The following is a 27,260-nucleotide window of genomic DNA, read 5'->3' as shown; positions in this document are numbered from 1 at the left end:
TCATATAGTACAATTTTCTTAGCTATTGCACTATGAGGCCTATTCTTTTCTCTGTTGTTTAAACTGTGACTTAGCTATCTGGCTGATATGTAGTGGTTTGTGGTTTGTTGTTTTTTTTTTTCCAAATTCACTTAAAGACACCTGAACCTAGACCTCTGATGTTAAATTTCCACAATTATTGTAAACAATTGTAGATAGCCAAGGGGGATCACAATTGCAAGTGTATAGGAAGCTTATTCTGATGGCAAAAATGGAAAGGAATAAGGCTCTGTCCTAGAGTCAGTGAGTCAAGATGAGTGTTCTTGGCATAGAGCTTTCTGAGAATCTGTTCAAAATCACTGAGGAGATGCCAGGAGGAAGCTTTTAAATTTATATGGCAAAATACAAACTAATTCTGTTGTAAAGAAAACCCTGAGAGTCTGTTTTGTAAGTACAAAACACATATATATTTTTTAATAACAGTGAAAATGAAGCATATTATGTTTGTCTCTAGAATTTGTGAATAATTTCCAGACTGGTTCCATTAATTCCCAATTGTGAATATTTTTAAAGTACTCCAAGCTGATTCTTTGTGCATAGTTCATTTTAGTATTCACCGTTTGTGGCTGAGCAATTTGATGCTTACCCATTAGGGGAATCTAATTTTATTCATTTTAAAAATTGCTTTGCTCAGTCAGAGCTCAGCTAGTATGACCTTTTTAATTGGAGAATAATGGAGAATAAGTTATGGCTGGTGCTTAATGCCACCTTTTAATTACTGTATGAAATGTAAGGATATGTAAATGTCATTCTAATTGAAAATCAATCACTGAAATCTTTTTAAATGCCAAATAATATTATCTTTGAACACCAATGAGCAAATTAATTTATTCAGAAATATTATACATCTCCATTATTGTGGAGATTATTATAATACTAATCTGCACTTATAAACTGATTTTACTCCTAGCCCTTTCAAAATCCTTTTTAAAATGTCATAACTGTAACTCAAAAGTGCTTATTTTAGTATGACTAACTTTTTTTATTAATATTGGAGTGAGGAAACCTTTACAATCATCCAGAAGTTTTAGACTATACTAAAAATTTTTAAAAACAATTCAAATGGTAGTTTGCATTTTAAGCAAGTTTTATTAATGCTTTCAGTCTCCTCTAGGGAATTCTTGCACGTAAAGAGATGTTGTTGTTTTGTTTTTTTAATTAAAAGAAACTATCCAGATACAAAACTTTTGTGTAAACAAATGTCTAAGCATGAGGCAACATTGAAATTTATGATATATCAAACACAGTGACGTAATGCTTCCTTTGAAAAAAAAAAATCCAAATTTCATAAGTCACAAGGGTATAATCTTAAAAATGGCTGGTAATGTGTGGCAAGGAAGGCCTGGAGACAGGATCCGATCTCTACTTGTGCTGAAGACAATGGGACTTTTGCTATTATGGCTGTCGACGGTGAATGTCATCAGGCTGCTCCATATTACAGCAAATCTCGTTCATGTCTTTCCAGAATCTGTCATATACCTAAGTTAGTGAGCCTCAAAAATGTCTGGAAAGAGTTAAGTGACTTTTTACTGTAAAGCTTATTCATAAGTTTAACCAGAACTTTGGAGTTTTGTTGATAAAACAAACTTTTTCATTTCTGATCTGAAAGCTAATCATGGAATTGGTGAACAGATAGCAGTGTATGGCAGGTATGGCAGGTATCAGTGCTAAACTAACCAAGACGTGATAGCTATTAGGTCTTACTGTGAAATTACATTAACTGACTTTAGCATAGGGCTGCGTCGGCATGTCAACAGACCCAAATTAAAAAGTGCTGTAAAATAGAAAGATTCTCTACAAAGTTTAAATCAGATTGAGAGGTCAAGCAGGGAGAGTGCTTTTCTATAATTACATTGCAGTGACTAAACATTTAGGCACTGTAGCCTGCACATTTGCTGGAAGGGATATCAGAAGTCATTAATAGTTCAGGTCTAAGCAGTTTAGAGTAGTCAGATCTGGTTTTGTTTGTTCTATGTTGCTTTTTGCAAGGGTTGGTTTTCAAGAATATATTAATTTTGTAGAAGAGTGACTTGAATATGAAAAATCTGCAGTTAATGTCTAGCTGACAGATGGAACACTGATTTACAGTCAGAAGTTTTTGACCATTTTCAAACATAGTAATATAAAGCAGTACCAGTGCTGTCAGCTGAGTGTCTTCCCAGCCAAAAATATCTGCATAAATTATTATTTTAATATGATAATTTACAGTGATGGTTGTCCTCTCAAAGTTCATACCTTTTTTTTTCAGTCTAAAACATATATGTGCAGTTGGCAAGGGGATACCCTGTGTTTCACAATCGACTTTGCTCTAGGATTTACCTGTTTTGACAGTAAAACAAAGGTAAGAGTAAAAGAAAAAGAAAACATAACTCTGTTTTGTTTTATAGTTATTGAAGTTATCATCTATTGCATTTTCTTTATGTTTATGTCCAGTATTTATTCCTCCAATATACTGTACTATTTATTTATTTAGCCCTACTGAAATGTTGTCAGTTTGGGACATCAAAGGGGTGAGTATAGTTGTATAGCATGTAAAGATGTGTTTTGAAGAAAGAAATAAAAAAATTAACTTCTTTTTCAAGTAATAAAAGCAAAGGAAGGTTATGCTTGGCAGAGAACTTGGTTTGTTATAGTGAAGAAACTTAAAGATTTATAAAAGATTACAAGTAATGAAAAAAAATGAAATGTCACCTGATTCTATTTGTTTTGAAGCTATGGATATAAAATAGGATTAATTATTCTTCCGTCATAAGAAATTTAGGTCATGTCTAAAATTAACAGAATACAGGCAAATGTTTTTTAAAGTCAGAATCTAAAAGATTACATGCACTTATCTTGCAAAACAGTGGCTATATAGAAAGTGCCTACAGAGAATAGTTAATGATACATGCCAACTTCCAAGCCCGGTCTACAATGCTACTATTTTCTGTATAATTTAGTGTATAATTTAAAGTATATTATTCTAAGTGGATTTTAACATTTTTTTGATAGTAGAAGAAAACATATATACAAAAAATGTTTCTGCATTAATAAGGCTATTCAGTAGAAGGTCAGTCTTCTCAAATATTTTTTTAAAATTCAGTCAGTAATTCTGAGAAAAGAGGGAACACACTACATTTTGAAATACTGATGCAGGATCTAGTTTTTGCATGTTGGCATTTTGTAGGTTTGGGACTAAAATGCCCCCAAATTTTAAATCTATTGAAATCTTAATGCAGAGAAATAATGACCAAAATTGCATGAAAATTTAGACTAATTAAGTGTGCATCCCATGCAGCAGGATAAAATTTCAGAACATAACTTTTGTGTACACTTCTCTCCCTCAGATGATACTGCATTCTGGAATCCTGCTTCTTACACAATTATAAACATTTTGCATGAAGCCACAAATTAACTATAAAAAGTAAGCTCTCTAGCCTATTGAAAGGGTTTCTTTTAAATGTGAAGAATGATTGCATGTACTCTCACCTTTAAAATTATAACATTACTCTATTAATAGGACTTTGTGTCACGTACCTACCTTCAGTATTGATGATGAGGAGGATTTAGATGAATTTTTGTTGCTCACCTAAGGAGAAACACAGAATACCAGCAGATAGACCAATTCCATTGCTAAACAGTAAAAATTCTGGAGAGCTCAAGAGCTCACATTTATTCTTCCTCTGTGTGAGAGACAGAGATGTTCTCTGCATCCTCAAGCCTGAGTGAGGTAGTAATGGGCAACTTCGGCAGTTCATCTTACTTCCCATAATTGTCAGCTGAAGTTTACTGTGTTTCCCCATATGCATAGCTATTTTAGAATATTTCCTACCAACGCAAAAAAGAATCTCAAAGTGGTCAAGCATTTAACAGTTCATTAGGAGCATAGAAGTTTTACTGAAGAATCTATCTTTTTCTTGAAGTTAATGAAAAAAAAATAAGGTCTTCTATTGATGTAAAGAATGCTCTTACACCCCAGCAGGTGTTCAAAGAAGATTATTAAAATACAGGCCAGTCCCCTATCTGCTTTATGACTCTAAAACTGGATCTCAAATTTTGGGCAACCAGCTCATGTAGTCATTGAAAAACGTTATTTTTTGCACTTTGAAAAACAATTTTAAAAGGGCCTTATTATTACAAATTCTGAAATAAAAAGCACAAAAAATTTTGCTTTGGAGTGACCCTGGCTTCCTCATGAGTCAGGTGAATGAGAGGAAATACAACTAAAGACTTGTGGGTCCAGATAATGGCAGGGAAAGGTCACCCACCAGTGACCATCATGGGCGAAACAAACTACACCTGGGCAAATCAGTTTAATTTATTGCCAATCAAATCAGAGTACGCTAATGAGAAATTAAAACCAGATCTTAAAACACCTTCCCCCCACACTTCTCTGCTTCCCAGTTTTCTTTATCTCCTCCTCTCCAGCAGCACAGGCAGGTTGGAAACAGGGGCTGTAGTCAGTTCACCACATGTTGTCTCTGTCCTTCCTTCCTCCTCAGGAGGAGGACTTCTCACACTCTTCTCCTGCTCCAGCATGGAGTCCCTTCCACAGGAGACAGTCCTCCAGAATCCAGCATGAGTCCTTCCCATGGCTGCAGCTCTTCATGAACTGCTCCAGCGTGGGTTCTTCCCACTGGGTGCAATCCTTCAGGAACAGCACCTCCTCCCCCTTCTTCACTGACCATGGTGTCTGCAGGGCTTTTTCTCTCCCATATTCTCATTCATCTCTCCAGCACAAGAAAAATATCTTTAAAGAACTTTTCTAGAACAGTTTCTTTTCCTGCATATTCTATTCCAGGCTCTTGATGGACTTAATTCATTCAGCTTTTATCTTTTTTTGGCTCATCACTGAGCTACTTCTGTAGCCTGCATCTGCTTTATGTCTCACTGTAGAGATTCTTTTTATCTTGTCAGCTTGGTTGGTTCATCTTCCCCATCCTGTGCCTCCAGCCACTCCTCCAATACAAAGGGATCCCAAAGTGTGCATTTTCTGCCATCTTCCAGCACTCTTTACTTGTTGTCTTCCCTACTCGGTGTCAACTGTTGAGAGAGATGATGACTCCAGCAATGCTTATTATTACTAAATTGTTCCTAAGTTCTTGATTCATCTCCACCTTAGCAGCTATTAGATAGCAAACATTCATCTATCCTGTTTAGAGCCAAACTCATTTAAGCTTTTAACACTTTTCAGGTGGTCTAATTAGGCCCTCTGGACCCAGTTAAAATCTGTTCATGAATGTAAAGTTTAAGCACCATCCCAGTGCTGTAGCTTACTTCAGTTTTTCTTCTTCTGTTATATCTCTCTAAGAACTCAGTGACATTTATGTCTGCAGGGAACCAGGAGATAGGTTTTTTTTATACGACATTCCATTTTAAACTATGAATAGGGTTCTGAAGCCCACTGGTAGCACTGGTCTACTTGACAAAAATATTTTGAGAAGAGGCATGTTGGAAAATGGACCAGAGCAAACTTTTTTCCATGTATGCTTTTGAAATAAGCTCCCAAGTATTTAAATTGTCTTTCTTCAGCAGTGTCCAGGACCTGAAGCACACTTTACCATGTGCAGAGAATTTTCATTACAGTTATGGGTATTAAAGGAAACATCAACAGGAAGTCCAGGTGCAAGTTGTTACCTTGTGGGTTTTTTTTTTAATTACACCTTTTAAGGTGATGAATAGAAAACATTCAGATAAATACAGAAAATAACCTTGATTTCAAAAATAATTTCCCAATTTTTGTTTTTACAAAATATTTTCATAAATAATAAAGCATATCTGTCAATCTAGAGTTTGCCAGCACTACTAAGATGCCATGGATAAACCTGTGGGAGACCAAGACACTTAGAAGTCATCTATTTTACAAACCATTATGTAATGTAGGACACATTTTTGTGGTTTCTGAGATTATGTTCAATAATAATATTTTTGCATTTCTATAGCTTTTCTGAGAACTTCAAACCACATTTCACACATCAGTAAGTTCAGCTTTGCAATATCTGTGTAAGACAATTATCTGCGTTATGCAAATGAGTCAACTGAAATACGAAAGATCAAGATACGGCATGGAGATGTATTCATACTGAAACTGATACAAATATCCTCATGGATCTTTACGGAATTAAGCTTTTGCCATCTTTATGCTATGTAGGCAATTGAAACATTTATATCTCAGAGAATTTCAAAATAGTTTAATTAATGGATTTTAATATTGCATCTTTTGCTTTCACAAAGGGTACAGAAATGATAATTTTAATTGCTCTGCAAAGAGCCTGTTATCATGCACTGCATTGCTGCTGTAGTGCTTTATTTTAGTACACATATATTGATCATCATTCTATAGTCCTAGGTAAAAACATGTAGCAGAGTCCCTAATCAAATTTCTTTTTCTTTAGAATGTGCTGTGGAGGTTTAAATTCTCTCAGCTCAAAGGCTCATCAGATGATGGGAAAACAAGAGTAAAGCTGCTTTTTCAAAATCTAGACACAAAACAAATTGAGACAAAGGTAAGCAACATCCTCTTTTTCAATTTAGTTAAACATGACATAAAATTACTGTCAAGGCATCAGAAATCCCATTTACTGGCACATGCATATGGTGAACACATCACAGATTATTTTTTTTTGCCAACTCTTTAGAAACTCCACAATAAATGGAAGCAATGTAATACCAACAGATTTATTGCACTATTTCTACAAGCCAGTTGTGATAAGTTGTCTTGTGATAGTATTTTACTTTTTCAGAAAGATAGTGTCTCTGAAGTTAGTCTGTCAACGTATAGTTGATATGTCTAAAAATTGTGTTTAAAAAAGATAAAGTAAAAATAAAATTTGATCCCAAGCTTGCTGTTGAATAAAAAAAACTAGACAGTTTTTAAGTTATGTGGCTTTAAAAAGAAGGAGGAGAACTTTGGCATGATATGACATAGAAAAGGAAGATAAGGCTGTGGTTCAACTGGGTTTTGGTTGACAAAAGCCAGTGACACAAGAGAAAAGTATCTGAAGACCTATGAAAGTTTTCAAATACTCTTACCTGGAGTTGTACAGGTTAAAGTCACTTGTAAAGTAATATTTTTCTATACTGACCATACACAACAGATATATGTTACCTATTCTTCTAATGTTTAAAATAATTGTAAGGAAGTCCATAAACTTCCTTATTTTTCACAAAGTTACAGTACATGCAATATATCTTTCTTTATACATCTATATTAGTAAATTATTCAGGATTTCATCAGCAAGCTTGACCTGAGTTGCCTCTTGGCTCTACTGTAAAAGATTATAATATCTCTTACAAAGGGTACTATGTGTAATAATTTGTCCAGTAGCAGGCCATTTCCGCTTCATTTCTCACAGTAGTCCCTGGAGACAGAAAAGGACTACTGTCTTCATTTCATATGTGATCATCTGCTGCAGTGAGCTTACATAACTTGTTTCAGGTCAGACAGGATGATTGTACTCATGCATAAGCTACTTTGTGTATCTCTGTGCATTAAATCATTAGATAGTCCCTGTGTGTGATTAGCCAAGGGCTGTAATTCCATTGCTTGTAATAGAATTCTGTTACTTTAATACTGTATCATTCCTCTTTCTGTTGTGGTAAACAATCTGATTTTTAAAATTTTATTTTCTTTTTATTTTTGTGCAAATTAGATTGTTTTTAATTGGTTTTACTCGATTTTACTCTTTGACAGAAAAATTGTAAATTTTGTCATTTTTATGAAAATTTGGTTATCTGTAAATTTATTATAAATGAGTCCTTATGATAATTTTGCAGTAAATTTTGTTCAGGGGACAGATTTGTTAAAATATTTAAAATTATTCTTTTATATAGCTCTAATGAAAACATCTTGTTGTTGGCAAAATTCACCTTGAAAGTATCAGATGGAAGTTGATAAGGGGTTGGTTCATACAGAATTCTTAATATCTATGGACCTAAAAGTACATATGTGTTGCAAATGTTGGAATATCCCAGAAAAAGCTCATTAAAGGTCAGAAGAAAGGCTGATACTAAGTAGCTAAAGATTTATCAGAATTTCAGTGATTGCACCTTTTACAGCTGCCTCTGCAAAGTGCAATGTACCCACTAGGATTTCACATTAAATGGGACTGAGACACAGCTGTGCAGCCTCTCCACTTCAGATAACTGGTATATATCATCAACTGTATGCCCACCACCTAACTGGTATGATTTCTTAAACTTGAGAGTTGCAGGCTGGCTGGAAAATGCCCAGCACTAATACCCATTATACAATCCAGTATTTGCCTCTGCTTCTTGCACTGAAAGGGATTTTATAGGGCCAGATGGTGCTATATGGTGAAATGCAGCCAATAATAAGAATTAAAAATGTTATCAAATAATTGAAGTTTCATTTTTCCTGGGTAAATGAGCCACCATGAACAAAAGAAGCTTGATGCAGATGACTTACATTCCCTTGGTTGCAAAAGAATTTTCCAAACTGTGTATAATTCTATATTATTATGAATTCTTGGGAGTAAAAAAAATTACACTTGGGAATTCTATTTTTGTGTCTTGTTTAGTAGCTAGATGTGATGTTTCTTCTCCTGTTTTGGCTTCTAAATTTTAAGCAAAGTACTTCTTCCTGTGAATTTTAGTTTTAGGTGAACAGTAATAAGGAAAGGATTCCTGTCAGTTTTATCTCCTTCAGGTTCTTCATATTCCCTACAACTTCTTATAGTTTCCCACTTCAGTATTTCCCTGAACTTACCCTGCCTTTAGTATTGAGAAATTACAAGTAATCTTACTAATAGTATTCTTTACCCAAAATTTCAAGGTTTCTCATAAAAATGAAAAAAAAGTAAGAATAATACTTTCAGGTTTGTATTGATGTTTTATTTCCCTTTGCTAAACTGTAGCTATATATCTGAAAAATAAGACTTTTTTAACAAGCCTATTTGAATTAAGCATTTCCCTTTTCTTTTCAACTTACTTAGTCTTAAATATGTATTGAAGAAAGGTAAGAAACCATTGTGGTCAATAGAGTATTGTGAGCCATACTGAAGCCTCAACCAGATATTGCTGGTCTCATAAATTTCTTATCTATTACAAGAAGATAACTTAAGAACCCTGCATATTCTTCTCATCCATGAAATGGCAACCAAGCCCCACTACATTTTCTGAGATATAGAATCAAATTTAGAATTTTGGTTTCCATTTTGACTTTGATGTTGTCTGCAGCTAAAATCTGAATATCTTTATTTGGGCTTTCAACCTGAAAGAAAGCCCCAACCCAAACCACACCAAACCAACAAACAAACAACAGCAACAACAACAAAACCCCACAACAACTAAAAAAATCAGTCTGATTGGAAGACATATCTTGAATAATACAGTGGCAACAGTTCTGCTCTGGTCAACAAATAACATACACTGAGGCTTACTGGTGTCCTTAAAGTGATGAAATGCACAGGGCACAGTAACACTATCTGTCAGCATCTCCATTATTTGCCTTTCATGTGATACAGGCTTGTCTTGTTCAAACAGTGATTCAACAGCTCTCAGAAGTTCTCAATAAAATTGCATGCATGGTAATAATGCAGCAGGCCTGTCAAGCTCTTTATGGTATGTAATAAATCCAACTCTCCTAGTGGGTGGATGAAATAAGAACATATCTTTTTCTTCCTTGGCTGTGCACATGCAGTGAAGGAGGTCAGTGCAGTGTGCTCATTTTTTGTGTTTTCAGTAGCAGCAGGAAGTTTTGCAGTCTTGTCCTCCCACTGCTTTAATCCAATCTATTGTGTTCTTTTCTCAGTGTCTTCCTTCCAGTGCCTTTGTTGTACTTAATCCACTTATTACAGAACATACAGTAAACCTAAAGAGCTTTGGTTATTGAAATATTAGACATGCACAGATTTTCCTTAAAAACTGACAATCTCAAAGAAAAAAGCAGCAAACTCAGATAAGGAAAGCAAACATAAGGGTGCTGTTAGATGGTGTAATGCAAAAAAAAAGATCAGTTACTCATCTGCCTGACTCACTACGGAGACAAATGTTACTTTAAAAAAAAAACAACTATCAGAGCAATGTATTTGTTTGAAAGAAATGTCATTGGTGTTATTTTCTAGGAAGAATTCATATTACATTCCAACGCTAAAGAGGCTACATTTCCATCTATAAAAACTATATTCAAGATGGCAAAAAGACATATTGTGTCCCAGTCTTCAGACTGTGCAACAGCTATATTTTCCCAAGTCAGAAGGGCATCCTTATCTTTTACTAAATTCATATTTTCAAATTAATCCCCAGTCCTCTTCCCCTTTCCCTGTTGTAATCGACATGTAAGCAAATCCTTACCCCAGCTTGTCCTCAGCTATTTGTGGCTATTCCTCATTACCTACACCTGACTAGCCAGCTGCACTATTGCACAGGCAGCCAGCACAGGCATCAAACATCCTTCAGACACAAAGCTCCACAGCATCACCCCGTTATGGACTTCCTTATCAAATACTACTGTTATAAGCTGCATTTCTAGAAGCTTCTGGTGCATGAGACCTCAGATGAGCCCCACTTTTCTGATGCCACCATGGGTGGCCACATCTATCTGAGGCCTGTAAGACAACATCTCCAGAGGTCTCCTCCTGTTTTATGATCCCAGAGGGTTGCTCATCCTTCTCAAACCAAACATAAAATAGTGAAGAGACAAGAGGAGTGGACCAGCTGGTAAACTGCTGTGAGGAGTGCTTATATATGCCACACGTTTTGCTTTTCAGCTCTGTAATAATTTTCAAAATTGGCACCAGTCTTGAAAATAATCCAAAAATAGGGGACTTGCAGTATTAACTGCAGAAAGTAGTGTTGTTGTCACATAAAACATAGGTTTAGTGTTACTGCTAGTCTTCCACCTCTATGTAGATTATATCTTACAGAAACAAGAGCATACTAGTATTCAAAAGGTTATTTACAACAGATTAGACAGCTTCTCTCAGATACAGAGGAGGGGCTACTGCAGTTTGATCCATGCTCTGAACTGTGATGGAAACAGAGAAAGGACTCTGCAGTTGGGACATTGGGAAAGACTGACTCACAGTGATGAGGTGTTCCTGTCTTTGTCCTTTTCTAAACCTAAAGCTCTCCAAATAATGTTGTTAGAACAGTCTGAAATCCTGTCCACAGTCTGTGTTAGGTTCCCTCTGTTTGCTTATCTCCATAAACATTTATAGATTGGAAGTGCATAAAGCTGGAGTAGAGAAATGAGAACTCTGAAGGGCTCCCTTCTCTCAGTTTGTTTGGCTGTGTTTGGTCAGTGTGTTGAATATCAGAACCTAAGGTGAAATTGTTGGGTGATTTCAGTTATTTTGGAGCAAATCTAAGATTCATGGGAATGGTAATATTTTTTAATTCCCTGGTTTTGAAGATGGAAATTCAGTAGATGCAAAACATTTGATTGAGCCAAAACGTATGTGTTGAGGCCTACATTTCATATTTCATATTTCATTAACAATCATGATTATGTATATAATTTTAGTTTTATTAAACTTAGATAAAGAGATTTAAATAGTGGCATTGTAGGGTTTTTTCCAGGAAGTGTTTATATTAATTTATATTAATATTCAAAGTCAACATCTGCTGTCAATAAAATGTATTTTAAGAAACCTCCTCCCATATTTGCTCCTCAAATGTCAGTTAAATGTCAGTTAAAACAGAAAAAACAGAAGCTTTTTGTCCCCAGAATTTAGGACAAAGATGTCATGGGCTCAAATACACTCATGTTTTCCTCTGTTTCACTATGGCTCCTCCATCAGTTTCAGTCCTTTCAGGGGTGTTACCTGCTCTGCCATGGAGCACCCTCTACTTCACTTGCCTTTTTGGTTTTTTGGGGAATTTTCTGCCCTTTCTTACCTACATTTACCCTGATGCACCCCTGTCTCACTGTGGGGCTCAGCCATGCCTGGTGGTGTATTAGTTGGACCTGGCCAGAACCTGCTGTATCTGGCACAGGGCAGCTCTGGTCTCTCCTTGAAGAGGCTGTGCATGCAGGTCCCTCCACTCCCAAAAATCTCCCTGTTGTGCCCCAAACAGGGTCACAAAACCATGCCCCACAAATAGTGAACAATTCATTAGTAGTAGGACCACTTATGCCTAGTAAATACCTGGCCTTGGATAGCAAAATGGTGTGATGGTGTGACTTTTCTCAGTAAGTTTGAATTCCAAATATTCTGTTTGGCCCAATTTTGTTTAGAACATACTATAAAGTTCTGTTACAGAGAAAGCAGAAGTCCAGTGCTTTGCTTTTTGCTGAAAAACAAGCATACAGAGTGTGCCTCAACAAACAACTACTTAGCCAACAGATTGTTGAAAATAGTCTGCTCAAACCAAAAAGTGTCTCAAGTGTCCCCACAATATATTTACCAACTGCAGACTTCACACATAGTAGTATCTCTTAAATTGAACATGTTTTTACATTATATATATATTTTATATTATATTTACATGTCATTGTGTCAGACTATTCTCTATTACTGTATGGGTTAATAGGGAAAAAGAAAATTAATTTGAGCACAGAAGATGAAATATGTTGTACAGAGTCAAGCAAATCTGAAAACTGTTTAGGCATAATTCTGCCTTTCTTTGTGAATCAGGGCATCTGAATACCCAGCCATGTTTGTTTCTTTCCTTAGGGTGTGGTGTAACTTCCCCTTATCTTTCACCCCGCCTCTGGCTTCTCATCTCTGGTTCAGAGGTTGACAAAAGATGTGATCTCCTCACCTTACCCTTCTTGATACCTCATCATCCTCAAGCAGCCTTAACTCGTCAAATAATTTAATAATGTTCAACAAGGCCGAGTGTCAAGTCCTGCCCTTGGGTCACTACAACTCGAGGCGATGCTGCAGGCTGAGGGCAGAGTGGCTGGAAAGGTGCCTGGTGGGAAAGGACCAGGGGAAAGGGTGCCTGGTGGGAAAAGGGGTGCTGGTTTACAGCAGCAGCACACGAACCATTGTGCCCAGGTGGGCAAGAAGGCCAATGGAGTCCTGGCCTGTTTCAGCAGTAGTGTGGCCAGCAGGACCAGGGCAAGGATTGTCCCCCTGTACTCAGCACTGGTGAGGTCACACCTGGAGTGCTGTGTCTGGTTCTGGGCCCTTCACTTTAAGAAAGGCTATGGAGCTGGTGAAGGATTGGATGGGCATAACATTTGAGGAGTGCTTGAAGGAGCTGGGGGTTTTTCACTTGGAGAAAAGGAGTCTCACAAAAGGTCTTACCACTCTCTGTAACAGTCTCAAACAAGTTACAAGGGATAGGATGAAAGGAAATGGGCACAGCTTGTGCCAGGGGAAGTTCAGAGTGGATATTAGGAAAAAAATTCTTCACCAAAAAGATTGTCAAATATTGGAACAGGCTTTGTAGAGAAGTGGTTGAGTCACCATCCCAGGAGGTATGTCAAGTGTAGAAGTGGCACTTAGTGGCATGGTTTACTGGTAGACTTGGCAGTGCTGGGTTAATAGTTGGACTCAGCGATCTTCAAGACCTTTTCCATCCTGAGTTATTCTATGTTGCAATATTTGAATGTTCTTTCAAGCTGACTGATTTCATTGTACAAGCTGAGTACAATGTAAGCAATAAAGTATCACAGAGTGAAAACTAAATTGACACACAGCAGTGTCAGTAAACAAGGTATGGATATACAGTTTTTATTCTTAACAGTTTTAATTTTACATTTTCCTATAAAAATTCAATGATCATGTTAAGGCCATTATTGTTTTCTAACTAGTCTGCTCTTTATTAATGTAAAATGTTCATAAAACTGAATTGAATTAATTTTTTTTCCTTTTTTTTCTCTTACTTCTTTCAGGAACTTGAATTTCAGGATCTGACGGCAGTTTTACACTGTATCCACTCCTTTATAGCAGCAAAAGTGGCATCTGTGGATCCAGTATTCATAGACAGTCAGAGTATTGCAAGAAAATATATGTACAGTAACTGATACTAGATTATATGTTGTGACTATGGAAAATAAATTATTTTCTTAACAAAAGTAGTTATTTCATTCACGATATTGCAACTTGGTGATTTTATAAGAAGCCTATAGTTGTGTTATCTGTAATGTTAAGAGTTTTCACAATCTGATAAATATTTTGAATCTATAAGTTAAAAAAATACTGAGTCAAAGTTTGTTATCTTCACCATTGATCGAAAATTCCAAGTGAATATTCATTCAGTAATATTTGTAGAGTCATTTTGATTTCTGCTCTCATGATGATACATTCTACCCTTTATTACATAGTAATGTGGAGTAACATTTGAAAAGTGTATGTCCAAAATTTGGCCTCTAAGTCTGTTTTAAAAAGTGTTGGGCATACAGACAATTCTACAGTCTTCACTGTAGAAAAGAAGTAATTATTGAAGACAACTGCTGGAGGAATTGAACTTTCATCTTCCTTCTATATCTTAGAAAAATTGTAGTTTTGTGGTTGGGCTCTTTCAAGGCCTGAGAGTTTAGCTCTTGCAAAACACTAAATACTCTATTTCAGATCTAGGAACATAGCTAAGCACACACTTGGCTCTAGGAATACTCAGTAGCCCCAGTGTATTTGCAAGCTAATTGTTAAGAGTGTATTTAAGTATCAACTGTGAAGAGCTTTAGACTCAGCTAAGAAGCCTGACTATAGACACTTAGTTTTAAGAAACTTGACATAGGGTTTTCTTATCTTTTAATAAAGCTTCCATGACCCATTCATTTATTCATTAATAGATTGACTTGACACCTATCCTTTGATGTAATGCTCTGTATGCTTGGGAACAATTTTATTTGGAGAAACAAGCTTCCAAGATAAGACGAACATAACGAAACATAAATATTTTTCTGAGACACCTGCCTTTCTTTATCCTATAGCTTTAACCTTGACTCTTATGCAAGAAAAGTGAATTTTGTCTGTGCTGAGGAAAAAAATGTTGGTTTGTTTTTGACATATGCCTAACCTTCCTTCTGAAATCATAATCTTAAATGCACAGATAATTCCTCCTGCTATTGGAAAAATGATTAAAAAAGAAGATATTTTAGTCTTAGGGTATATTCCCTGTAAGTGATAGCAGATATTGCAGGTTTTTGTAATAGAAGTTTCAGTTTTTCTCACTTGTACTTTTGAGGCAGCATCAAGAAAATAAAACAATCAAAATCAAACAAGTATCTTAAGTAGAAGCCATGGATAAGGAGTGAATTCATCAAAGTCCTCCCTAAATTTTAGGAGTCTTGTCAGGTGTCCTGATAAAGTTACAGCCTAATGTTACTGTAGGCTAACGAAAAGAGGTTGGTGCCTCTAAAACATCTCAAGTGAGGTGTGTTTTTACAAAACTCAGTGCTTAATTGTAGTCAGAGAAATTCTCTCCTTCAGGTCTGAGCTGTCTTTTCAGACTGCAGTGGGGCACTTACTTCAAACAGATGTGTCTGTGTCCACCTAAAGCTTGGGCACAAATAAAGTGTCTGATGCCGGTGATTTAATCCCTCCAGGAAGACTACTTGTTTCTAAGTGTTTTCCATTGAGAAATTAATTTGAATGGAGTGGACTCTGTTTGTAATTCCAGCGTTGTTTAGGGTTCCAGTGTTGTTCGCATTGAGGCATGCTAAGTCCTGGTAAAACAGTATTTAGCAAATGTGATAAATATTTTTATTATTTTTAAATAAATCTTTATAGCCATTATTGTATTTTAACATACATAATCTCAATTTTATAATAATTTTATTTCAAGAAAATAATTTTAAAAGTTTTCTTTTTCAAACATGCATGGTTTCATTTAATTGAAAAATGAAACAATGAAACATTCAAAATGTTTCATTTAATTCTCAGATTTCTTTTTTATTTTCAGCTCATTGTATTTACTGAAGTTTTAACATTCACAAATTACAGCATTAACATTATAACATCATTCTTACAGCCAATTCTCAGTTCAGTTTATTAGCATGAATAATTGGAAGCATCACAGTTTCAGTAGGATGAAGAATTATGGAATTAATTCAGTTTTGTTTTTCTAATATCTTCTCATAGACAACGTTCAATACTAACATGCTAATTATAGTAGAAAACTGTACCAGCTAGTACTGAACTGGTACTACAGTCAGACATCTAGACTTAATGTTTAAATAATCATGTGATTATAAAGTAGCATATCTCCCCAAATACTGTAATAAAACCTTAAAATAAATTAGGCCTAATTTATTAAGTAATCTTTCATTTCTACCAAAAAAAGTTCTGCAATTCAAAAAGAGCATTATTGATCTTTTTCTCCAAAGCAGCTGGATATTGCACTTTTTCATTAGCACTTTCAAATTTCTTATATGAATTTGCTTATGCTGATTTTAATTAATTTTGTTATTTGTTTAATGGAATTTCTAAATTCTTTTAGTCTTTTGATGAGCTAATGTTTTTGCAACACAGAAGTTTTCCTCTGTATGTCCAAATCCATCTCAAGGAGTATTAGAGAAAAAAATTCTCATAAATTCACCTGCTGAAATTTAGCATTGTATTTAAGAAACAATTCTCCAAACATATTTTTAATGGGGAACTTGAAGATCCCAATTAGCTCACTTGCTTTTTCCTTTCTTTCACATTCTGCAACACCCTGAAGGCCGGGACTAAAGGCCAGTTTTTTGAGAAAGTTGCCAGAGGTTGGGAAAAGCTAATAAATTGCTAGTTACTCAGCTATTTTATAGGCTGTGTAGGACTTCCATAGCACCTTGTATTTCTTAGTCATATACCTGATATTTGAAAATGTTGCATTCCCAATTTGTTCCGTTGCTTATGTTTCTTTGATAAATTTTTAATCATCAGTAAAGCATATTAGTTTGTCATTGCCTTCAGAATATGGATCATATATCATTAATATATTTTTCTCTGTCAATGTTTTGAGTGTCTGCACCACATTTCAGTTGGCAAAACACCTCAAAATAGGAAAATAGTGGGATTCACAAATAGATCTGCTGGTGGATACCTTCCTCAGTCACCCCTCAGGAATTGTGGGCTGAGGAAGAGGACAACTGCTTTAGGTATTTCAAATGTCAAATATTTAATTTCTAATGAGATCATAAAACAAATTTTTATATTCTTTATTACATACTTGTGATATATTAAGCTTTAGTCTTACCATCTCATTATGTATTTGTGTATAGTTTTCCTTTATATTTTTCTAGGGTGACAAAGGCGTACCAGAATTAAACATGTAGTAAGAAAAGACAAACATTTACTGAAGCAGCACCATAAACAGCAAGCTGGGGAAGGAAGCATACAAACATAGTGTTATAAAATTGGGCCCCATCACAAAATCAAGATAGCTGCTTGTTATTAGAAATGAGTGAAAACAGGACAGTCTCTGTATGTCCAAATTATCTTTATGCCTTCATTGAAACTCAGGACTTGGTTAAAAGGCTAAAAATAATTCCATCTACTGAAGTGATTTTGAGCAAATGGGTAGTATTGTTGATTTAAATTAGAACAAGGCTCATCAGTGACTTATAAATTAAGGAGGTGCACAGCCTAGACTTAGGCACTGGACTTGAATGATACATGATGATTTGTTAATATAATTTCTGGCATTTTTTTCTCTAATGTGATTAAAATCTGCGGAAAAAAACGTATTCACAATCAAGCTGAAGTCAGCTCGGCTCTGTTCTCAGTGCATGGCATGGTTGTGCTACCCTGTTGAAAACACCAAAGCATTTAATAGAGGGAAGGTGGCCAGGCTGTGCCAGATGGCCCCAGGGATAAAAAACAAGCTCTGACAATGTTAGTTATTAATTTAGATGTTACCAGAGCATTTCAGGGACTTAATCTGACCTATAATATTTCTTTTTTTTTTTGCCTATCATCATAAAGTCTGGGAGGCTGAGGCTGTGCTGATCCAAAGCTCAACTTAGAAATCTGACTGAATTCTTCTAAGGTTAGGATCTTAGAAAAAGTATTTCAAAATTATTCTTAACCTTGAGCCAGTAGGCCTGAAGCTTAAAAAATAATTTTCTGTGGGAAGAAGACTAAGCTCTGCCAAATTTTGCAACCATTAATCTAAAATCCTGTATTATATCTGAACTACATTAATTCATAAGTAACTTCAGACAAAGGCATGCTTTTTCCACAAAACCTTTAATGTGTAATCTGATTTTTGCAGTGGGTTAAGCAGAATTTAAAATTGCCTGGATTTCTGTTTAAGTACATGTCCATAAATGCTTCTATCAAAATGCTGTCAGTATTTTGTAACACTTTCCTGCCCACCTGAGTATCTCCTCTTTCACAGTGCTCAAAGTGAGGTGTGTATAATGGCAATGCCATTTTTCTGCTTTTTGTTTACTTCTGTGGTTGATTTTGTTTTAATATAGTTTGCCTGTGTCCCCCAGTAAGCTTTTTCAGAGCAGAGAGGGCGAATGTTAGCAAGGAAGCACTTTTCTCCATGCTCTCATGAGAGGAAAAGTGGTGATTTCTGTACCTCTTTCCTGCACATGAGAAATGGGAGAAAGCACTGAAAAATGGAAGCAGACAGACAGACTGTGAAATCTTAAAAAACTTCTTCACTAAGGTATGCAAAACACCTCTTGGAACTCATTTGACAAATTTTTGGAACTTCATCAGGAAATTAATCTTTCAGTGTAGTTCTCTGAATTGCTATTATTGAGCTATGGATGCTGAAGAGTTAAAGACTGCAAAGCAAAAATGTAAAATGTATCATGTAATTGTGTATTTTTTTAAACAATGCTTCAAAATGTTTAGGTACTTTTGTGTTGAAGCATGTAGAGAAGAAATTATCTTATGTGAACTAAAGACCTTGTAGTAAATTTATTAAGTGCAAAACAGATTTGTGTAGCATGCAAGATGAAATCAAATATGTATTCTAGTATGGTTCAACCACAAAAAATTCTTAAGTAAAATATTTTTATGAAATTTTTAGTTATCGAACTCCATGGACATGAGCCAAAATCCACTGCTGTTTTAAGTCCCAGTAAATTCTACAGGACTTTGTCTGAAATGAAGATAAATGATTTTAAATAATAAACAGAGGAACCAAAATGCTTTTCTTCTCTAATATTGCCCCAGTGCACAGCTGCCTACATGTTCACTTAAAGGACTCATTCCTACTGAAAAAACTGCTGACTTTTCAGTAGGGTATCAAAACCAGAACTATTTGGGCTGAAAGCCATAATCTTTTTTTGGAGCAGCTGTCACGATGCCCTGTACAAGCTGCACTTATGCGGGTATTCCGACCTCTAGTTTAAATGGACCACAGATATTTTTTCAGTGCAAAGACATGATCTATTGTGCAAGTTTACACATCAGGAGGTGGGAGTGGCAGAAGCATCTCAGCTGCATAGATCTCTAGGATTGCAAGACAACCAAGCATGGAAAGGAAGTCAAATGTAAGAACTTTATTTTTCTTTCCTCACTGCCGATTATTCTTGGAACATTATTTCTGTTATATTTCTAGGCTAACTAACTGACTGTTTCTTACAAGTCTCTAAATTCCCAACTATGATGGAAATGTCATACTCAGTATTTATTAAGGAATTAATGTTGAAATTAGGTGTGCAGTCTTTGTTAATCATCTGGTCTCAACCCCATAACCAGTGGATAGAAACCAGCAAATCTGAGTGCTTTATTCCTTACTGCAATAGATGCCTAAAACTAGTGGAATAAATAATGTTCTGAGAAGGCATCTTTCTCCATCAACAAACTACACTACCACATAGATTTTCGGCAGCTCAATTTTCTATAGATAGGTTTGATATCAGATTTATGTACCAATACAATAAAAGTAGCAATCATGAGCAATGTTGCAGGATTATGGGAATAAAATAAAACAATGTGGAAGTGATGAAATTTAAATCAGAAGTTTGTCATCCCATTTAACTGGCAGAGGGGAGAGAAGAAAAAAGTCTTAACCTGTTTTACCAGCTAGGAGTTACTACCTGGGGCATAGTAGAAAAAATTTCTAAAATAATACAGTAGAAATTGTATTAATTCATGGATGAGTTCTGTGTCTCAGGAGATGCACTGACTCTTGGAACACAGAGCTACTCATAAAAAAAATATTAGAGACATTCTACTGTATCTCTAAGCACTTTGTTCAATTAACATTCAAAACTGAGCTAAATTACTACTCTACAACATTCATAAGTAGAGTACATAATCAGCTCACTGTTTTCTTTTTGCACAGAAGACAGACAAGTATTCCCTGGTGGAGTGAATATGAATATCAAATTAGTTTTAGGGATAAAACTTTCCCTGTCTTTTAAAGTAGAAGTCCTTTACTGAACCAGTGTGTTTTATTGCTGGATAGAACTGGAAAAAGCTGTTCTTAAATTTTTCTCACTAAGACTTGGAGAAGTGCTATCATTTGCATCTGTCTTGTACTCTAACCATTTTCAATACAATGAAGAATCTTTGGAATAAAGGCAGAAACTTTTCTCATTTGTCTAAAACTAAAAGAATAGTGGCTTCCACAAAAGCCCCAGCGGTTATTAGCACATCATGTTGCTGGAGATATATTGATGCTTTCACAGAACTCAAAGGAGGAAATATGTGCAGCCAAAGAGAAGTAGGAAACAGCAACATCCAAATGACTGCAGAGTTGAATGTCACAGACATTTCTGGGCTTCAAGTCAATGATTTTTATCAGCATTTGTATTATTATTATTAGAGATTTATTTCTCCCCATCTCTGGGATATTTATAGCAGGTTGAAAGGAAAAGCAATCAGGTTCATACCCAAGCTTATATTTAATTTGCCCTTTACCTTCCTTTGGACCAAGGCACTGTGGAATTTCATTTAAATCACTCCATATGGTAGGTAAAAATGTTCTTATGACAGCATCAGATTCTGCATTCCTGTTCACTCAGAGTTAATTTCTTACCAGTCCTGCAAATAATTTCCCTTAGTTTATTTGCTTGTTGTATTCTTTTGCACTTTAGAGTTTTACTAATAGCAGAAAATATTCTTAACATTCTTTTGTTTCATTACAATATTTGTCACCCTAATTCTATAAAGCCAAGTGCTTCTATGCCTTTTGTTGCCACTTAAACCATTCCTATTCTTTCAATATTTTTAATTTTCTTTTAATTTCTTAATAAGTTTCTCACTCAGTATTTTATATACTGTAGAGAAATATCTACAATTGCAATCAGGAAATTAGCCCTAAAAAGACAGTTTCTGAATGCTCATATGAAAAGGATCTGACCAAGGTTTCTCTGCTGTAATCATGAAGATTTTTTACTAATTTTCTTCTTGGAAAAATTTGAACTATACTTCACTTTTGTCTGGTATGTCATACTATGCACAGCAGTGTAGTAGGTCTTTCCCATGCTAATTATTATACAGCCTCCAACAATATGTGCCTTTCATCAGTAGTAAATCCATTTATGTTTCATGCTTTCATGTGATTTTACTTAATCTATCTTAAAGACACATAGATTTTCTGGGGTTTTTTTCTTTATTTAAATAGCATGGCCAGTCACCAAGTGGTTCTTTTCACTCAGAATTGCTTAGCTCCTCTGCCTTCAAAGAAAATGTTCTCCTAGTTTGACATGACATCTTTTGTTTTGTAACAATACAGGCAAGTAGGTAAGGTATTGATGTTATTTTTTTCAATTATTTTCAATAAGCACAGTCTATTCTCTACCATCCGAAGCTGCACTACTTTCCCAATAGGCTGAAAATCCCTGTGTGGTAAACTGTGTCTAAGAGAGAGTCCCATTTTTGCCTAAGGTTTGCTAATCAGTTTCTTAATTTTTATTGGTGCATTTTAATCTGCAATAAACACTACCCCTAGATTTATCATACCACTGCCATTTTATCAAGGTCATTTTTATGAAAGGTTATATGTTGTGTTCATTTGTCACAGCTCTTTAAAAAAAAAAATCAATCAAACTTTTTTCTTTTACAGGTACTATTTCATCTCTTGGTCAGAAAAAATTCAATTGCCTGAAAAAAATCTCTGTCGTTCTCTCCAACAATTTGCTTCATTGATGTTATTTTTTTCTCTTCATTTTCTTTTTTTTTCTTTTGACAAAAAATGAGAAGAAATTTATATGTGGAATAATAAGCTGCATGCTCCATCCTATTTTTCTTTTTCCCACATTCCTTTTTAATCCTGACATTCAAAATACACCCATAATTATGTCTCTGTGGCAGGAAATCGCACCGTCCAAAATCAAAAAATTAATAATTGAAACTGTGTGAAATAACCTCACAAGTACATACATGGGCAGGTTACTGTACATTATTGTTTGACACCAGAATTTGGAAATTGCCAGAACTGTGTGGAGCTCTACTTTAATTATCTGAACTGCAAATAAAATTCCAACTGAGGAAATGGGTGTTTCATTAAACATTGCAAAAACTAGGAACATTTCTATAGCATAAGGAAGAGGGGACATTTTGGTATCAGGCATGTGGGTTTTTTTTAATATTAAAATGTTTTGCAAACCATGTGGATATAACTACCGATTTGTGTCTGGCTGTTTTGTATCACCTAGAAAAGCCAGGGACCCGTAAAAAGTACATAGGAAGGAATTTCCCAGAGAAATTAAACTCTTCAGAAAATTTCTTGTGTAGACGTCTTGTATCTGTCATTTTAAAGCATCATATACCAGACTTTAAAAGCTGAAGTCTACCTGACAATATAACCCAGCAGCATTCACGGTGTGCTACTTGCAATTTGCAGACTGTGGGATTTTCCATCAGAGATCAACTTCCATCTAACAAAGAACAAGTAAAAGATGTATTTTAAACACCCACACAAAGGATACAGAGCGTTTAACCAGGGTAGAGTCATAGAGTCATAAAGGTTAGAAGAGATCCCCAAGATCATCAAGTCCAGCTGCCCACCCAACACTACCACTGTAACCACCAAACCACATCACACAGCTCCAGGTCCAGACGCCTCTTATAAACACCTCCAGGAATGGTGACTCCATCACCTCCCTGGGCAAGCTATTCCAATGTCTGGCCACCCTAACAATGACATTTTCTTTTCTAATAACTAATCTGAATCTCACCTGTCTCAGCTTAAGGTCATTTCCTCTTGTCCTCTCACTGCAGGCACAGCAGAAGAGACTGACCCTCACCTCACTGCAACCTCTTCACGGAGTTGCAGAGAGTGATGAGGTCCCCCCTGAGCCTTCTCTTCTCAAGACTAAACAAAATTAGCTCCCTCAGCTGTTCGTCACAGGACATGTTCTCTAGTCCTTTCATGAGCCTTGTTGCCCTTCTCTGGACTCATTCCTGTACCTTTGTGAAATGAGTGGCCCGAAACTGGACACAGTACTCAAGGTGTGGCCTCACCAGTGCTAAGTACAGAGGGACAACCACTGCCCTGGCCCTGCTGGCCACGCTGTTAATACAGGCCAGGACTCCATTGGCCTTTTGGCCATCTAGGCACACACTGGCTCATGTTCAGCTGGCTGTTAACCTGCGCCTCCAACCCCCTTCTGCTGAGCAGCTCTCAAGTCACTCCTCCCCCAGCCTGTAGCACTGCAGGGGGTTGTTATGACCCAAGGGCAGGACTCTTCCCCTTATTGAACCTCCTGCAGTTGTCCTCAGCCCATTAATGGAGTCTGTCCAGGTCTCTCTGTAGAGGCTTCCTGCCTTCCTCAATCAGATCAATGCTCCCTCCTACCCAGCTTGGTATCATCTACAAATTTACTGAGGGTGGACTCAAGCCCAATGTTCAGGTCTTCAATAAGGATGTCAAACAGGGCCGGCCCCAATACTGAGCCCTGGAGAACACTGCCAGTGTCAGCTGCCAGCCAGATTGAGCTCCATTCACCACAGCTCTCTGGATCCAGACAGACAGCTTTTACTCTTGGAAGACCCTACCCATCCAAGCCACCAGCAGCCAGTTTTTCGGCAAGGATGCTCTAGGAGATGGTGTCAAAAAACTTCACTGAAGTCTAGACTACATCCACAGCCTTTCCCTCATCAATTAAGCTGGTCATTTTGTCATAGGGGAACATCAGGTTTGTCAAGCAAAACCTTCCTCAGGTGTTGATATAACTGTAGTTATATCAACAGATAGATATATGTGATATGTTGTATGTTATATATTATTTATTTATATATAACATATATGTGTTATATATTATATATCTTATATATTATATATTTTATATATGTATATATATATATACATTTTATATATATATATATAATCGTCTGTGAACTCTAGTGAGTGAGAACAGTGAGAATCCAAACTGTTAGATGCCCGTGGGGGTTTCTTCACAGGAAGCTCAAGAAACAGGGTTCCGTAATCAACTTCTCCCTTGCTGAGCAGGTCTTGCAATGGGAATTAGATCTAGCAGTTCTACTATTATGTGTAAGTGATTATTTAAATCACCCTAAATGAAATTTGCTAGTTTTACAACAGTCTACTCACACTAGGCTCTCACTTTTAATTCTTAGACCTTCACAGTTGTTTACTGAGCATATTTCAGTTAATAACACCAGCCGGCTGGGAGTGTGCATGTAAATGATTGCTGTGCCTCAGTGGATGAGTGGAAATCGTCATTAAGCTGCAATAGCTTGATTTCCTACAGTTGCTTATTTGCGTATCCATCCTTGGACTTCTCAGGTCAAATAGGTTAGCCCCACTAGAAGTGTGCTTCAGTGGTGGGTTTGAAATTAAATTAAAAATATAATAATTTTTCTGCAAAATATTCCTTAGTGTGGTGAGTGCAAGCAAGTAGTTGCATTAAGAGTAGAAGAAATTAAGCACATTTGATGTACTTGAAAAGTCTATTGAAATCCATCTTTAGGTTTTGAAACTTGAAGGATTTCTAATCATATAAAAATGAGCTGTTTTGTACTCATGGCAACATAATTATGAAGTGTAGGAAAGTGATACTTCAAGTTGTAGTATTGTCACATTTTCAAATGTGAGAGGTCATTCAGAGCACCTGTTTGTTCAGCTGCATCATTGCTTATGTTTCTCTCTTTAAATGCATGCCTGACTCATTTGTGTCGTTATCCAGAGCCATCGCCACTTACTCCTGGAGGCCCTTCATCCTGCTCATTCCTATGTTAGAAAGCAAAGAGCCACCATTTCTTAGATGCATTTTGTCTCATATTTTTGAAAGTGAGGAAGTTTTATGTTTAGACATAGAAGAAAAATGCTTTCCTTCCCTTTATCAAAACTAAAACACAAAAAAAAAAAAAAAAGAAAAAGAAAAGGAGGCAAATATTCTTTTCCAACCCAAATGGTTCCTATGTTTCTAAAAGCTATCTTAAAGGGAGGGAAAAACCCCTTCAATTTAGCACAGTGTTCCTAAATATTTTCTACGTTCCCCGAAGCCTCCATGAATTAGTCAAATGGAATTACAAGCAGTTTAAAGGTGCTAGCAAGCATGGCCTCAGCCTGTCTTCTACACTCACAGGGTGAAACAAAGGTATGATTCTCAACTCTTACTAGGAGAAGGAAGATTAATAATTTTAGAGAAACATATACTAATTTGATTTATTTTCTTGTACTTTTTTTGTACTTGTAATATACTTTTGTTGGCTTCTTTTCCTAGTTGAACTGTTCTGCCTTCACAAAAAAAAAAAAAAAAAAAAAAAAAAAAAGTTTTTCTGATACTCTAACATTCATTATAAGATGAATTTGGAGGAGTACTTACTGGGATGAATAAATGAAGTAGATTTCCATGCATCCCAGTACATCTGTTGTGCATCTGGCAGTGCCTCTCAACCAGCAATTAATCTGCCCAAGTCCAGACGGCAGAGACTTGAAGCTCCAGGATCCAGCACTTGGGGAATTTTCAGCCTTCAGTTTTCCTGCCACCATACTTCATTTCAGAAAACAGGCCCTGGATGATAGAGATTTTTCCAAGTTCTCCTCAAATAATAACAGCACAGCTTTAGGGGTAACCAGTCAGAAACAGAGAAATACCCTTTTTTTTCGTTAAAACCTCCCATACTGCAGATTAGAGCAGAAGCAAATTCAGTGTTATGAAGTACTGAAAATGAGAGGTGCCTGAATGCCCTCTTTCTCTTTGTGCTGTCTCTGCTTGTCTTGGTTCCATATGATTCCATGATTTTTGCTGAGCATCCTCAGCTTTTTCATTGCCATGATGATCACAGCACCCACCACTGTTGAAAGTGGTGCCTGTTCATGCCAAAGACATCGAGCTGGGCTAATTCACAGCCTAGAATTTGTGCAGTTGTCTCTTGTTCACCTTGTAAAGGCAACAATGGGCTAATTTTAAGTATATAAATAGAGACCAGTCCACTGGAGCAACTTGTCATTTAATTTCAAACACTTAATATTTACATAATTAATTTTTTTTTGTGAGAAAAGAGTAGTTGTGATTCAATATGTGATTACAGTCATAAAGGCAAAACTTATTTTAAAAACGTCTCGTAAACGAGATAGCTGCATTCACAAAGCTCTTTTCTGTAGAACACAAAGCTCTGCAAAAGCACAAATAAGTGCTTCTAACCGCCTTTTATGTATGGCCAACTTACTCCTGTTGAATAATATTCTTTATTATGTGGCATTGCTGCCATAGCTGTGGCAGTGTTTGAAATAAAGAACAGGACCACGTGCTCTGCTTTATAAACAGGTACACCACTGATACTTAAACGTAATTTTAAATATTAATTCAGTGGTGGGGAAATATATACATAAACTGTAAAAAGACTCGGGATGTGAATAGCAAACAAACAAACCAAAAAAAAGCAAACTAATGAGCTCAACTGGAGCAGCATGGAACCAGATGCCTGGGAATATGCTGAATCCTGAGAAGCTGTTATGAAGACCAGAGTAGGCAGCATACATGGTTACAAATGTGGAGAACAGGAAAGGAGAATTATTCAACAATTACTTGCATAGTGTGAGCAGAAATACTGTTCAATTGTTCTGGAGCAGTGGTCCTATCAGAGAAAGAGAAATCTTTGGGTTTTGGTTTCCTTTTTGTGCTTGTGAGTGATTTTGCAAGTGCAAGTACTTTATGTATCTTTTCTTGAAGGCTGTAAATGTATAATTCACTGCCCTATTCCTGAGATTATAATATCAATTATGTCTTTTGGAGAAAATTACAGATGTTCTCTCAGAGGATGCAATTCCATTCTCCAAGAGGTCAAATCAATGGTGGTCACTGAATATTTTCTCATGTCATTCCTCTGCATTCACTGTTCCCATGGCAGGTGTCTGTTCACGAAATGTATTTCTGCTGTTTTCTGTATTTATTTCACTGAGCATCCTTGAGTGGTTGAGGTTTTTTTCATATCTTGTCTAGTGCCTCTAGAAATCAATTTAAT

General features: G+C 36.1%; 1 protein-coding gene across 4 annotated transcripts in view; it reads left to right on the top strand.

The window, feature by feature from the left end:
- SNTG2 (syntrophin gamma 2) overlaps window positions 1-25,414 on the top strand; it is a 226,597-nt gene extending 201,183 nt beyond the window's left edge. For 3 of the 4 annotated variants that reach the window (XM_038132325.1, XM_038132324.1, XM_038132326.1), the window contains exons 15-17: window positions 2,288-2,380; window positions 6,414-6,524; window positions 13,826-25,414. In XM_038132325.1, coding sequence (XP_037988253.1) covers window positions 2,288-2,380; window positions 6,414-6,524; window positions 13,826-13,957 — 336 coding nt within the window. In that variant the 3' untranslated portion in view covers window positions 13,958-25,414. The remainder of the gene's footprint in view (window positions 1-2,287; window positions 2,381-6,413; window positions 6,525-13,825) is intronic. The other variant, XR_005256365.1, reaches the window with a different exon arrangement.
- Window positions 25,415-27,260: the final 1,846 nt, after the last annotated feature.

Source organism: Motacilla alba, chromosome 3 (assembly GCF_015832195.1).
Source record: "Motacilla alba alba isolate MOTALB_02 chromosome 3, Motacilla_alba_V1.0_pri, whole genome shotgun sequence".
NCBI classification, from domain to species: Eukaryota; Metazoa; Chordata; class Aves; order Passeriformes; family Motacillidae; genus Motacilla; species Motacilla alba.
The sequence above is the reverse complement of the archived record's forward strand: the minus strand, read 5'-3'. Positions and strand labels throughout refer to the sequence as shown.